The sequence below is a fragment of the Dryobates pubescens genome, chromosome 27 (assembly GCF_014839835.1).
Source record: "Dryobates pubescens isolate bDryPub1 chromosome 27, bDryPub1.pri, whole genome shotgun sequence".
Lineage (NCBI taxonomy): Eukaryota > Metazoa > Chordata > Aves > Piciformes > Picidae > Dryobates > Dryobates pubescens.
Window position 1 is genome coordinate 12,151,648 of NC_071638.1, and position 15,868 is coordinate 12,167,515.

Below are 15,868 nucleotides of genomic sequence, written 5' to 3' on the forward strand. Positions count from 1 at the left end.
TTGCATGGCTCACACTGAAAACACAACCACTGAAGAAAAGTATCCTCAGGCAGTCCTGTTTTCAACTCCCTGGGAGATGGAAGAGGAGAAAAGATGTAGAGAGGTAGACAGCCTGACCTCAGATGCACCACCAGCAGGAGTCCAAACACTCCTATAAAGGTGTAAAGAAAATGCCCAAGCCTTTCAGGTCATCTTATTTCATATTTCCCCTTGGGGATATCACCAGGTTCCTGTTGGACTCGCTTGCCTGTATGGGCTGCTGAACTCAAGCACCTTCTGCTCTGTGAAGTTTTTGTTGTAAGGAATTTTTTTAGACACAAAGAAACAAGAGTTGTCATCCTGGGGACCAGGCAGCCTCTGCTGGGAGACGAGAAGGAAAAGAAAGAATGGGCATTATACAGGGTGGGGAGCAAGGTAATGCTGACATGCAGGGAGAAGATGCAGTTCTGTGTGTGAAAAAAGGGGATTCGATGCAGTGTTTGATGGGAAAATTGCCACAGAAGTAGCAGGAGTGCTAGTTTTTGCTGTGGTTTGACTGACTGTAGGGAGCCCTGCAGACACTAAATGCGAAAACAAGGAAGGTCTCATGGCTTGGAAATAAATTGTGGGCTAGAGATGCAACTATCAGCCCAAGGAAATCTCCTGTGTCCTAGGGAAAAGGTGTAGTTCACAGGGCATAAGAGTAAAAGCAAGGGGAGAAGTGTGTCTGCTTGTTACTGAAGTGAGCAGAAAGAAGATATGATCCAACACTCTGTTCATTGGAGAAGGAATACCATGTTGAAGCCATTGCACTCTTGGAACAACATAAACCTCCTCAGGCACATCTGTCACATTTCTTAGAGCTGACCTTGCTTGGGGGAGGAGGTGGATGAAGCATTTTATTTAACTGTATGACCTAGGCAAAGTGGCAAGGTGATGATGCTGCAGGTCAGGCTATCCTGTTTTACCTGCAAAATCACTGTAATAGGTATCACTGGTGAACTTGTCACTGCATCACATCCCATCTCGTAAGCTACTGTGCTGCAGACTTTCCTGCTGGGGGCAAGAGAGGACTTGAGCTCGAGTTTCAGTATGAAAACTTGTCCCTTTTGAAGTCAGGGAGAATTTTGCCATTGCCTTCAGAGGGACCAGGATTTCACCACACTGTGCCCCTTAATTCTTGTTGAGACATTCAGTGAGAGAGCTAATTATGACAGTGGTTTCTGTGATGTGGGCAGCCACAAATTAATTTGCTAAGCGGCCATCTTCTAACAGCTTTTGCTCCTTAGGGACTTTGGTCTCAGTCCTACAAAAGGTCCCATTGGCTCCACTGCAACTTGGGGCACAGTTCAAAGACTGAGTGACTTTGCTACTGGGTTCAGGAGATTCATCTGCCATCCCTTGCTGTCCTGTAGGCTGACAAAGCTGCTTGTGAGGCTGGGCCACCAACGAAACCAGGGAACTAACCTGAATATAAAAACAACATCCCATGAAAGCTCTTGTGTCCTTCAGGCCTCATCTCAGTCTGGAGGTAAGGGTAAAGTTTCTCAGCAGGTTTCTCTGCAGCTGGAGCCTCATAGTGGATTAGAACCAGCAAAGCAAGGTTTCTCTTCCTAAGGTTCATTAAAGCAACTGCGATTAACAAGAGAAGCTTCTCACTAAAACAAAAGAGACATTCCCTCTTCACTCCCGTCGACTTTAAGCTCAAATAAATGAGCATCATCATCTCAGAGAGACCTTGCCTGTTGGAGGCTTTTCTGTATGTGGTAATCATGTCTCCTATTTTATTCCATAAAAACCTCTGCTGTTGAGTTAATTCTACATGTATGAACTAGAAGGAAAGCTGAGCAGCTTGGTCTTGAATCTTAAGCACTGATAAAGAGTTTGAAAAAAGGCTACCTGGGAAAGAAGAGATATGTCTATGCAGGCCATGGGGGAAAGGGGCTAGGCTGAGAGAGATGAAGCCAACATTCATTAAATGGATACAGGGAAATCCAAGCAGGAAAGGAAAGGGTTAGGATTGTAGAAAATGGGTGAAATGCACCAGTGTGAGGGGTGACAGCATATCACATTTGAAAGCTAAAAATAAACCAGTCAGCCCCGACAGCAGGGAAGACATCTTTAAGATTAAGGGCAGCAACCAGACAGGGCATCAGACTCCCAAGGGAGATAGTCAAGACACCAGAGTTTTGCCAGCAAAAGCAGGTAAGATGTGAGGGGGAACTGCATGTAGAGAAATATGTTCTGTGATGCAGGGATTCACTGAGGTTTTCTTCAGCTGTGCACTGGGTGATTAAGATAACAAAGAGTTTAATTACATATCTGCCATACTTCCTAAGAAGTTAATCACAGATTGCACAACACTATGGATGTGCAGTGCAAGTTAAAAAACCCCACAAACCACTTTTTCTCCTGATTTCAATTAAGGAGTGAAAATACACATAAAGGTGTGCTGCTGCCTGCTCCTGCAAAATCTACTAGGTAGATACAGGTTAGCTACTGTCTAGGTATCATAGTGTGAGTCAGGGTTGGAAGGGACCACAAGGATCATCTAGTTCCAACCCCCCTGCCATGGGCAGGGACACCCCACACTAGATCAGGCTGGCCAGAGCCTCAGCCAGCCTGGGCTTAAACACCTCCAGGGACAGCGCCCCAACCACCTCCCTGGACAACCCATTCCAGGGCTTCACCACTCTCATGGTGAAGAACCTTCTCCTCACCTCCAGCCTGAATCTCCTCACCTCCAGCTTCATTCCATTCCCCCCAGTCCTATCACTCCCTGAGATCCTGAGAAGTCCCTCCCCAGCTTTCTTGTAGCCCCTTTCAGATAGTGGAAGGCCACAATTAGGTCTCCTCAAAGCCTTCTCTTCTCCAGACTGAACAGCCCCAACTCCTTCAGTCTGTTCTCATAGGAGAGGAGCTCCAGCCCTCTGATCATCCTCATGGCCCTTCTCTGGACACATTCCAGCACCTCCAGATCCCTCTTGTAATAGGGGCTCCAGAACTGGAGGCAGTACTCCAGATGGGGTCTCGCCAGAGTGGAGTAGAGGGGAGAATCACCTCCCTTGACCTGCTGGCCACACTTCTCTTGATGCAGCCCAGGATACTTTTGCATGGGAAGCCCTTCCCCTCCACTATCTGTGTGGGTCTTGCTGGTGTTTGCTAAGCCTCCCAGCTGACACTGCAGGAGTGGAAAAGGTGATTTCATCCCGCATCAAGGACAAAGTTTTGTAATGGAGACCTGGCCTTGGGCAGGTATTGCTGTTGAGTCACATAGTTTCCATTTTTAAAAAAAAAATTGTTTTTTCGCCAACCTTGAAGGTTGAAGTAAGACTTCTGTCCATAAAAATCTCAGGGTTTTGTTTCATGTGGATTTTTTTGTTTGGTTGGTTTTGGTTTTTTGCTTTTCCCCTAGTAAAAGTTGAGCCTGATATTAGATGAATCCAGGAGCCTGGTGTTAACAGTCAGTCTACAATGACCAGGCCTTTAACCTAACCTGGCTGTTGGCTCCTACTGTAGTCACAAGAAAAGCCATGAAAATGTATGTTCAGCAGATAGGAAGTGAAACATTTCAGTAAGTTTCTAATAGTCGTGAAAATAATACACACATAATGTAAGGGTATAAAACTTTGCTTTAAGTTGTCCTGCCTCATATCATTACCCTACTAACCAGCTGCCATACTCTATAAGGGAGGGAGAAATTAATGGAAACACCTGAAGTTCCCTGTAGAAATCCTGAAGTAGAGGAAATGCAAGAAAGCTACATTTGGTATCATTTGTAGGAATGAAAAACAAAAACCAAAACAGGCAAGGAAGCTTTTTTCAGGTGAGAGTATATTACAAAATCGTAACTTTTTAGCTTCTTCAGAGCAAAAAAAGAGTGGACACAACGGAGGGTGGAGAAGAAGCGTAAGCTCTATTTGAACAGCCACTCATGTTAGTTTGTAACTATTGCTCCGAGCAGCACAAACTCAGCTCACTACATTTAGTTTCGCAAGGGGGGCAAAAAACCCAAACCACCCCAAAAAATGCAGAGAAATAAATCACCCCCCATTCCATCAGGTAAGCAGCATGCCCTGCCGACAAGGGTCGCTCTGTGAAAGGTCAACATTACAGCTCTCGAACCTCCACAATGAGGTTGTTAACTGTAATTTCGTTTTACCAGATTGCTTTGTTTTTCCTCTCTAGCGACACTCTACTTCTCCAGACCCCGCTCTCCCCTCCGTTTTGTTTCTCATTCAGTCGGCGGGCCAACCCAGGCCCATAAATATTTACCCGGCAGCGTGCCCCCGCTGCTGGCCCGCGCGCCGGGCCCTAGGGAAGGGCCGAGGGACCGCTGCAGCTCGCCTCGGCGGCGCCAGCGAGTCCCTCCCGGAGAGCCAGCGGACTGGCAAGCGAGGACGGAGCCGGTGACTCCGAGACGCCCCACGCTGCCGGGCCGAGCGGCCACCACCAGCACCTGGCCCGGCTCCGGCCACTGGCATTGTGCCGCCGCCGACCACGACCGTGGCTGCTCTGTGGCAGAAAGTAGTTCCGTCCCTCCCAATGAGATGTTGCTCCGCGTATCGTATCGCAAGCGGCGGAGAAGGTTGAAAAGTAGTCCCGCTGGAATGCGAAAGAGGCGGCCGTCCCCCGCCGCGTCCCTCACCCTACCCCGTGGGCGGGCAGCTCGGGGGATGCCGTGATCCCACCCACTTCTCTACCAGCGGTCCGACTCCGCTGCGCTTCGGTCCCCGCGGGGCTTTTGTCAGGCGCGGGGCGGCCAGGCGTGTGCGCGAGACTGTCCCTGTGAGAGAGGCTGCCCCCGCCCCTCCGCTCCCTCCCTCACGGCAGAGGTGCCGGGGGGGCGGGCACTGCTCTGGGAGCCAGGAGCCGGCCGGGCGCGGCGTGGGGAGGCGGAGGCGAGGTTGGGCCGGGGGAGGAGGAGGAGGAGGAGGAGGAGGAGTGTATCCCTGCGCCTGTGCGCGCGCGGTGGAGGCGAAGGCCGGAGGAGCGAGCGGAGGAGTGGGTGGGGGAACGGCCACGGCGGTTGCGGTGTGGCGGCAGCGGCCGGCATGGGAGGCAGCGCCCGCTCCCGTGGCGGTACGGTGGGGCAAGTGGCCTGTTAGGAACCGGCGAGGGGGAAAAAATCTCGGTGGCCGCCCTTCCCCGCATTCACCCCCTCCCTCTCCTTCCCCGCCACCTTCCCCGCCCGCCTGGAAGCATGAACTGGCAGTGGAGGTGCTGCTCCTCGCCGCCGCCTCCCCGCCGGTGAGAGCGAGGAGGGAAGGAAGATGGGGGCCGTCCTGCGCAGCCTACTTGCCTGCAGTTTTTGTTCCCTGATGAGAGGTGAGCGGGGCGGCGGCGAGGGGGGGCAGGGGGGAAAAGTTGCAGGGTTGGTGGCGAGGGGCCATGTTTGGGCGTGCGGGAGGGGAGAGGCCTGGCTGCCGGCAGGGCGCGGGGCCCGGCGTGGGGGCAGCTCTCTCGCCCAGCCGCCGCCGCGGCCATCCCGGCTCCCGAGCAACTTCCCTGGCGGCCCGGCCCGGCTAGGCAGCCCCAGCCGTGCTTGAGAGCAGCCCGCCCCGGCAGCGGACACCGGCCGCTTCGCTCGCCACTCCATTGTTGTTTTCAAGTTGTGGTGGTGTTTTTTTTGTTGTTGTTGTTTGTTATTATTATTGTTTTAATTGTTATTTTTAAAATTTAAGGAAGAAAAAAACCCAGCAGCCTAAGCTCCTCAAAAGCTGTACACGTTCCCCCCTCCCCCCTAGTCTCTCCGTGCCCCGCGAGCTGGCCGTGGGGCAGCGGCTCTGCCGTGCCAGTGTCAGTCTGATACCACTGTGACTCGACTTCTGTCGTTTCCCCACTAAGAGTGGGGTTTCATCCCGCCGGCTGCCGGGGGGGAGCGCGGAGACTCACGTATTTAGCGGGGAGGTGTTGGGAGGAGAGTGGTGGGAAGTGCCCGGGAACTGGTGTTTCACTGAAACCCTCCGAAGTGAGCGTGCGGAGTTGGCGAGGAAAGGAATGAAGGCTCCCTCTCAGCTGTGCTGGCTTTGCGCTAGGACTCCAGAGAAGTTTGTGTTTCTCTGGTGAAGCTGCCATGCATGTTCGTACAGTTTGCAATCGGCAGTCGAATGCTTTACAAGAGGATGTCACTTAAAGTAGCTGAGATTTTTATTCCAGTTTTTTTCTCCAACCAAAATTCTTGTCTGATAATGCACAACTGATAAGAAAAGAGAGTTTTGTTGTTTTTTTTTAATGTTGTAAACTCTATTACAGCAACTATTGATCAGTGTTCAGTCTTTCTGGAAAGAAATCACCTGTGGTATTTGCATCCATCATTTTGCTGTTATATTTTTTTATGCTAGATGAGGTCAGAGATTAATTACTAACAGTTAATCGACCACACTTTGATTTAGAGTATTATTCAGCAGTACTGTGCTATGAACAAAGTTAGAGTAAAGGTGGTTTAGGTCAAAGTGGCTGCTCAATCTCCAGGTGCTCAGTAGTCTGGAAAACAAAATTTTTTCCTTTCCTCCATATTTTTTTTCCTCCTATGCATCTGTTTGCCATATTGTATCCTGTTTCCAAAGATACAAGTATGTTTATTTCAATGAGCTGTGTAACATTTCATGCTCCTATTGTGGTGGTTAAATCCCAGTTTTCAAAAGTTGAGTTGGGTCTGGAGTGTAGTGGCTCTGGTGGAAATCACTGGCCTATATAGTGTCACATAATATCCTCACTGTCATTTCTTCAGGTTAATCCTGAAATAGAGACCTTTCATTTTGCAGATATTTGTATACCTCATGATGCTTAAAAAGACAGAAGAAATATTTAGTTCCTAAACCATCTGGACTGTCATTTCTTTTCTGTCCTTTATGTCTGTTTCCAAGGACAGCATTTTTGTTTCTTTTGTGTTCATGTGCTCCTGCTGTTTAATCATCTACCTGAAGCCATAATCTTCTGTTTGTGACATGAGAGTAATTTTCTTACTGGCTAATTACCTTTAGATAGCGATAAACATCAGGAACAGCTGAACTCTGAAGAAACAAAAATCAGATTTTAACACAAGCATCCTCCTTAATAAAAAACATCTATGCAGGTAGGATTGGTTTGAATAAGACATGTTGAGTTCAGAAGAGGTGTCAGCAGTTCCTTAATGAGGCAGAGGCAGTGTCAGCATGAGTATGAATGAGTTTATACATGAAAGTCGAGGTGAAGTTATGAAGTTCACTATTTGCTTTGTGCATTCGGTGCTGTGAAGGATGCCAAGCCAGCAGTGCTGGAGACTGAGACACAGAAAATGTGACAGTGTCTATTTGTGGATTGCAGCGTCCTCCCTGTTCTGGTTGACCTTAAAAAACCCCCAAACAACTATGGACAGTGCTTTACAGCAGCTGAACTGAGACTGATAGTCTGAGGTAACTATGGTAGGCTCATTTACAGATCTGGCAAGGAACAAAACTGGTAACTTGGAAGCTCAGTGCCCTGTAAACTAATGATGGCTTGAAGTACCAGGCTAGCCAGAAATGGATGCACAGGGCAAGGCACATTTCAAAGTTATCCAATTACTGTGATAAACTAGATCCTACTGGCAGCTTGCTGTAAAGGTTCTGTCATTTGGAGTTAGATTCTTTTTTTCTTTCTTCTTTTTGTTAGTATTCTGACTGATGGAGGAAAGGGTTTACATTTCTCCTTCTCTGGAGGCTTTCAAAGCCAACCTGGACATGTTCCTGTGTGGCCTGCCTTAGGCGATCCTGCTTTGGTAGGGGGTTGGACCTGATCATGTCTGGAGGTTGCTTCCAACCCCTAACATTCTATGATTCTAGATCATCTTGACCCTTGTCACAGTCTGACTCTCTTCTCTTTTGGCCACTGGTTTGACCTGGGGGATTGGGCCTCCTCCTCTTTGACCATGAATGGTGTTTCCTGAAGTCACTTCCCAGAGGTATGAGTTAGAGGTGCTGCATGGCAGAGTTGCCATATTCTTCATGACAGCTGTGAAACCAGTCGGGATCTGCTTAGATTACTGCAGAGAGGCAACAGCAGTGGCATCACATCTGGAGCTACAGAGAAGTGTTAAACTGAGGTTTCAGCTTTTTAGTAAGTGATAGTTCTTCCTCTGCAGGTATTCATGGCATACTTTTCTTGCAGAAATAACTCTCCAGTCAGAATGCAGTTGCTAGTTTGTGTTGGTTTTAAACCCTGGGCATGCAGACAGTGCAGAAAGCTGTTGCTTGAATAGGAACCTTACAAATTATATTTGTGCAGACATGCTGAACGTTGCAGGTCTTTGTGCTGAAAGGTCAGTTAGTGAAGAAAGGAAAGTGCCTGTTTAGTGATGGATATTTAAAACTACTGCTGCCCTTTTAGGCTTTCTTAAGAGGGTTTGGTTTAATCTGTTATTGTTTAAATATTGTTAATGTTTTAATTGGTTTTAATCTGTTGTTATTTGCCTTTGATAAATATAGTCTTTGCTTTTTAATGTCTTTTTTGCATGTAGTTTAAGAGAGCCTAGTGTTCAGGACTTGCTAAGCTGTGACTGAAGGTGTTTGCATGTATTTTTCTACTAGAAGCCAGAGAAAGGGACAAGGAATAGGCTTTTGACTTCTGAAGCACCCACGCTGGAGACAAAGTGGGGCATTTCAGCTGGAGCTACATTTTGGGTCTCTTCACCTAGGATTGAACAATACTTAGGTTAGGTTTTGACAACAGGACTTGGAAGAAATTTTTTTTAACCATCATGGTCTATTGCTTCACCCAAGCTTGAATCAACTGTATGCTAGTCATGTTTTGTCATTGTATGATTCCTCACAATTCAGTGTGCCTTTGTCTGCTGTGATTTCCAATGCATTTTCCTCTTTCATCTCTCCACAGAACAGTCTAAAATTAGCGTGATCTAAGGTGTTACAAAATCCACCATTACTTTAATAGGTTCTGCAATTGCATCCCTGTGATACAGTTCACTTAACAGATTGCTTTAGCTTTTCTCTAAAACTGAAAAAGTTAGGACTTAGGACATCTGGAATGTTTTTACTGTGTCTTGGAGGTAAGGTGAAGCAGCATTTTTTGGCAAGATGCACTGATGATAAGGGTAAGTTCTGGAACTGTGGGTGAAGCTGGATTTATCTTGTCAGAACTAGGTGGAGGCAATGGGCTTCTTGTTTCCTTCAGTGACAGTTATTTAAAGAGATTCGTGTGTAAAGCTTTGTTTAGGTTTTGCACCAATACTGGTGAGAGGGGGCATTAACCATGTTCATGTTTCCTTTTTCCCTAGTGAGCTGATTATGTGTCCATTCCCTGAGTTCTAGGTAAAGGAGGAATTTGTCTAGAAGCTGTAGAGTGGGTAGAGGAGCTTTTTGGAGGAAGATAGGTCAGGATCTGGAGCATAGCAGCCTTTTAAACTCCCTGTCTTTGGTAGCTAGAAAAATCTGATTCCTTTCGACATCTTTGATCCACCCTTATGGTGATGTCGCATCTCAAAAATGCCAGCTTCAGAAAGATCTGCTGTAGTGCAAGTAATAAAATATCTACTTTGTAGCTCAATCAAGTAGAGCAAAGATATTTTTTGATTTTTTTTTTTTCTTCTGAGGGAATGGGGTAGGAGAGAAAAAAACAGAGAGCAGCAGGTCTCAGTTTCTTGTTTGTCACCATTCATCTCCTCTGGCAGCCAATCTGCAGACTTAAACACTATTCTTTGTCCCCAGCATATTTAACCTCTTTAATATCCTATGAAATGTGAAATACTTGAGTTGCTTTGCTGGTGGTTTCTTCAAAAGAGTCTGTTTTCTTTTACTGTAGGGAGAGGTAGGTATTCTTGTTGATTAGCACCAGAAATGCAGTTGATACCAAAGCTCCTGCTTCTGGTTGAGCCCATGGCTTTGCTGTGCCATGGAGTGTGCTCAGCTCCTCTCCCAATTTTCATGTGGGAAACCCTCACACCTCAGCCCACTTACCTAAAAGCGATTTGGCTGGTGAGGTTCTTTGCTGTCACCCACTTCTTTGATGGCTTGTGGAGGCAGTTTATCCTTTGAAGGCAATTGTTGCCAGTGAGACAGAATTCAGGTTGGTGAGGAAATTCCCACAGATGGACTTTAACTGGTGAGTGATACAAGTTGCCTAGAAAGGCATGGTGGAGTACAACTGGCTTAAACACTTCAGGGATGGTCTGTTCAAATCTGTATAAAGCAGCTGGCATTGCTCAGCAGCTGGCTGAGCCCTTGAACCTAAATGCTGTGGCTCACCAAGGGCAATTGTTGGTGTGTGGACTTGAGGTTTAGGATGAACAAGCAGTGAGAGCTTCCACTTGTTCTGTGCCAAGTATCTTGTAGTGATGGCTCTTCTAGAGAGTAATTGCTGTTCGGTGGAAGAAATGCATTCTCTAATAACAACCTTGATTTTTTTCAACTTTTGCATCACTTGTGTAGTTTCAGAGTACATACTGCTTGCAGTTACAGAATAGACTGCTCTGAACAAAGCTGCTGTGTCATACTTTTGTAGCATCATGGATTGTACATAAATGCTGGCTATTGACACAGTGGATGTTAAGAAACTTTTTGCTATTTATGGATTTGGCAGGCAAGCTGACAGAGAGAGCCCTCAACAAGCTCTTTAGATATTCTCGTAGTTTATAAATATTTACGTCAAGAGATTCACAACATGAACAGGCTAAGCTCACTCAAGGTGGACAGAACTTGGTCTGAACACAGTGATGCTGCTTGCAAGAAAAGTGAGCTTGTTGCAGTTTCTCGTTTTCCATATGTTCTCCTGTGAAATGGTTATGAAAACAGAGTGGGGGTTTTGTCTCTTTGTGAGGGGCCTGTGCTATGGACCTTTCTACGTCAATGTCATTGGCACAGTTCCCTATCAGTTTTGAAACTGAGTCAAACCTAGCAGTCTCTGAATGGAGTGGGAATCCTGTAATACCTTTTTTCCATCTCCTCTGTAATACACTTTTAAGAACACGCCATTTGAAGTGCAGTTTCAAAGAAGCAATGATTTAGTGACTAATACTTTGTTTCCTCTGCAAAATGTTATAAACTCTTTGGAGAAAGAAGCATGTCAGTTTAAAACATGGAATGCTTTTGGAGCTTCATTATTTGTACAGAGAGAACAATAAGATGTTTTTAATATAAACAGACATGGAAAATGGCAACATCCATACAGATTTTTTTTTAGTATCTTGTTACAGGATCACATTACCTAAATAGAATTACCCTCTCGTGATACAATCAATGTGGTAGAAATGGGATTATAGTTCTAATTCTGTTTATGAGGGCCATGTGTGAGCTCTTGATGTCAGATTTGAAAAGTAATCATATTTGAGATGGAAAATCTTAATCAACTAGCTATATAATTTTGTTTCATTAAAAATTGTTTGTTTTCCATCCCTATGATACCAGAATGCAATTTTCTCCTTTATATTTTCCCTCTTACTCTTCCCTCCCTAATGCGGTCGCAGAATAAAAACAGTTTGCATGGTTTTGGCTTTGTTTTGTAAAGATACAATTGTTTATACCTCCAGAACTCCTCAGTGTTTAGCATTCTCCTATGTTGTCAAAGAGTTCAGGCTTCTAGAAGGCAGCTGATGTGTTTACTTGAATTCTGAAAGCTAAGGGTATGTGGAAGGTAACAGATCTGTAAGGTGGTGTAGAATTTCAGACTTTTTTCCTCCCTTTGTTCTCCTTTCAAAGTAGGGAATGAAACTCTGGTACTCACAGCGTTTTAATCCAAATGGTAACACTTGGAAAATTTCAGAATCCTCTCATCCACACATAGATAAATAGAGTAGGAATTTTAGGAATAGTGGAAGAGTAGGAATTTGTAAACCTTATAGTGACTCTTATTGTGCCCATTTGGAAAATGCACTGCTGTTCTGGCAACTGAAAAATTTAATTTGGGCTAAGCAGTTAAACCTTTACATAATGGGTAATGGTAAAATTCATAAGTAAAATATTTCCAAGTTGATGATTTTTTGTTTATAGGTTGGCTTGGTTTTCTTTTGGATAATCAGAAATGAATCCTGCTCAACACGAGAGAGTAAATTGTTCACCTTTGTCAAGGGATCCTGAGCATGTATTGCCCCAGGGATCAGTGCTGGGCCCTGTGCTCTTTAACATCTTTATTGATGATCTGGATGAGGGCATTGAGTCCATCATCAGTAAATTTGCGGACGACACCAAGCTGGGCGCAGGAGTTTATCTGCTGGAGGGTAGAGAGGCTCTGCAGAGGGACCTCGACAGGCTGGACAGATGGGCAGAGTCCAAGGGCATGAGATTGAACACATCCAAGTGCCGGGTTCTGCATATTGGCCACAACAACCCCATGCAGAGCTACAGGCTGGGGTCAGAGTGGCTGGAGAGCGGCCAGGCAGAGAGGGACCTGGGGGTGCTGGTCGATGGTAGGCTGAACATGAGCCTGCAGTGTGCCCAGGCGGCCAAGAGGGCCAATGGCATCCTGGCCTGCATCAGGAACAGTGTGGCCAGCAGGAGCAGGGAGGTCATTCTGCCCCTGTACACTGCACTGGTTAGGCCGCACCTTGAGTCCTGTGTCCAGCTCTGGCCCCTCAGTTTAGGAAGGATGGTGACTTGCTGGAGCGAGTCCAGAGAAGGGCAATGAAGTTGGTGAGGGGTTTGGAGCACAAGCCCTACGAGGAGAGACTGAGGGAGCTGGTGTTGCTTAGCCTGGAGAAGAGGAGGCTTGGGGTGACCTTATTGCTCTCTATAACTACCTGAAGGGAGGTTGTAGACAGGTGGGGGTTGGTCTCTTCTCCCAGGCAACCAGCACCAGAACAAGAGGACACAGTCTCAAGCTGCACCAGGGGAGGTTTAGGCTGGAGGTTAGGAGGAAGTTCTACAGAGAGAGAGTGATTGCCAATTGGAATGGGCTGCCCAGGGAGGTGGTGGAGTCACCATCATTGGAGGTGTTGAGGAGGAGACTTGATAGGGTGCTTGGTTGCATGGTTTAGTTGATTAGGTGGTGTTGGATGATAGGTTGGATGCGATGATCTTGAAGGTCTCTTCCAACCTGGTTTATTCTATTCTGTGTTTTGGTTTGGGTTTTGTCCCTCTTAACTACATCTCGTGTAAGCCTGTTGAAGAGTTGACATTAATGATGCTGGGATGGGAGTGTTCTTGAGTGGTAAAAAATAAAATCGGTCATATAGGACAAACTATATTAAGAAAAAAATCAATCCAATGTGTAATAATGTTCAATGTTTTTGAAGTACACGCACATCTTTCCTTACCGCTGAAAAAACAGAGCCCCTAACTGTTCATTTTAATCTGAATTCTTATTTATTACATTAATCTTTAGCAACTTTACTAATCTTAAGAATTTGACCATTAAAGGTGTAATTTTGGTTTGAGAACTCTTTTCCTTTGGGCTGATGAAAGTTGTTTTAAGGTTGTGCTGTTGATATTTTCTTACAAAACTTGTTTCTAGTTCAGTGTGAGTCCTTCATATTTTTGCAAGGTTGTTGATGCTGTCTTGTCTTGGGGAAAGTGTTGTTTTGTTTGTTTGTTTGTTTTTTCCTGCTGGAGAAACAAACCCAGTGTAATCATTTTACCAGCTGGCAAACCTGGTTTATTTTATTCTCAGCCTTGTGCTGGATGAACTGACAAAAGATGGCCTTTCACCAAGCTTAGTCTAGAATGCATGCCACAAAGAAATCCTTGGCTAGCTGATACATTCCTTGTTGAAGAATTGCAGAGAAGTGGAGATGAAAATGTGATAAAGCCTTCCAGGCAGTACTGCTGCTCCCCACCCTGCTCCCTCCACCCTAGATCAGTCCCACCATGGTGTCCCAGCTGAGGGCTGTAACTTCTGTTGTGTACTTACCAGCACTGGCAACTTTCTCTGTTTTATGTGTCATTCTGCCCTCCACTTGGGGTCTTTTATGCTAAATTCTGTGTTCATGTTTTGTAACAACTTCCTGGTACTGCTTCAAAAATCTAGACAGCCCCAACCACAAACCAGATTTTTACCTGATGAAACTGACAGACTTAAGAAATATTTTTTAAGTACTAGACATGCCAGCTCAGATAAAGTCACAAAAGTAGCTCATTGCTACTTCTTGTCTGTGTGGGAAAAGCTTTCATTAATTTGAAGGTAAACCAGTATGTTGCTGCCCAGGGTGTGGATCTTTCTTGTCCATTTGGCATTACTGATCTGCATGAACCCCTTTGGCTGGACCTGTTTCCTCATGGTGTCAGCCAGTATGGGTCCTCCAGCTAGGGAGGGAAGTGAGCAGGCAGGAGTGATTAAGGGCAGGCACTCCCAGGCCATTGTTAACTGTATGTGTACCCCAAAACATGTGCCGTCCAGGCTGGAACACCTAACAAAGTGCAGTAGCTCCAGAGTAGCAGCAAACTTTGGAACATTCCCATCTCAGCTTGTCAGGGTGTTCAAGATGAATCTTGCAGCTTTTAGCCTTCTTATTCTTTGAGAAATGGGCTACCTCTGTCACAGTATCGTGTGTTGTGGTGCTGTTCAGTCTTGGTGCTCTAATTCAGTGGTGGCACTTAAGCAGTGCACAGTCTCTCAACAGCTCCATGAGGATTGTGACAGGATTTTGGTTTGGTTCCTTGATGTTAGAAGTGCTGTAGGAAATGATGGCGCCAGAAGGTGTGAAGGGTAGAGTTTTGTTTCAGTGAAATCCAGTCCTCTTATCTGTCATCATGCAGTTTCAAGTTTGGATTGCAAAATACCTTCCCTATTCAGATGTGAGACTCTGATTGGTGCAGTATAGCCCAACAAAGTTTCTTTTTTCTACGTGAGCAAAGGTGTGTTCTCAGGAGAGCTGTCAGAAACGTACCTTGCAGACACGAGATGCTTTGCAGCAGGCTATATGCATGCTAACTTTTTCTTGACACGTTGTGTCAGTTGGCTGTTTCCAGGAGAACTAGGGAAGTATTGCCAGTGTGTGTGGAACTGGTATGACTTCATCTGCAGTGCGTTGTGTTCTGACAAATACTGGAGAAATTGCTGAAGGAAGGCTATGAGGAAAAGGGAAGAATAATGTTGAGGTTCTGCAGACATTAATGTGGGTCATGGTACTATTGGTCACACATCCCTACAAGCCTCCCTGCTTTCCAGAGTCTACTGCTAGCCAGGGAGAGTGTACTGTGCTGCTTCCAGGTCGTGACCTTTATTTTCTTGTTGCTTTGTGGCTTCCTCTTGTAAGCAGCAGGTTAACAGAAGAAAGGTGGTGGTGTTACACAGCAGTGCAGCTGAAAGTAGATATGTGACCTGGGAGCACAGCTCTCTGCTCATCCTAGATTATTGTTGGTGAGGTAGGCTCAGCATATAAAGGTAAGATAATGTCAGCTGCTGAAGTATTGTGATTTATCCTCATGACAGTGCAATGGAAAAAACTTCAGAGTAGGAGAGTCAAGGTAATGAAAAGATGGTCAGAGGCTTGGTGTGAGTGTGCTAGCCAACAGTGAGAAGAGGCATGCTGTGATAATTTGGAAAACATCAGTTACTGCCTGTGTGGCTCTTGTTGCCAGCAGCATGATTTGATGGACAGTGTCTGCCATTTAGAAAGTTCTTTGCCTGAGATAAGCTGCAGTTTGTGGTCTACTTCCATTGTGTGTGCTAGGTCTCTTGGCTTTTTATGCCTCAACGTCCCTGTACTCTCTTTCCCACCTTGTCCTCTTCACTTCCTTCCATCCTTCTAGCTCGTAGTAGTAGGATAATTTTTTTCCTGTTATTCAGCTAGTCTTGCAGGATATCTTGGTCTCCACAGCTCCAGTGTGGCCAAAGGCCTGCAAAAGTAACGTTAGAGGCTTTGGTGCAGAGTTCCGAGTGGTGGTGGAGTTGCTTGGTGTCTGCTCTTGCGCTGATGTGGTTACTCATCTACTTCACTGCAAGCCTGACTGTTTCTGTGACTTTTTGAGTTGCCATCTGAACA

General features: G+C 45.9%; 1 protein-coding gene across 2 annotated transcripts in view; it reads left to right on the plus strand.

Annotated features, from left to right (window-relative positions):
• The first annotated feature begins 4,926 nt into the window (after window positions 1-4,926).
• Window positions 4,927-15,868, plus strand: part of LRP6 (LDL receptor related protein 6) — a 124,284-nt gene continuing 113,342 nt past the window's right edge. For both annotated transcript variants that reach the window (XM_054173811.1, XM_054173812.1), the window contains exon 1: window positions 4,927-5,307. In XM_054173811.1, coding sequence (XP_054029786.1) covers window positions 5,253-5,307 — 55 coding nt within the window. In that variant the 5' untranslated portion in view covers window positions 4,927-5,252. The remainder of the gene's footprint in view (window positions 5,308-15,868) is intronic.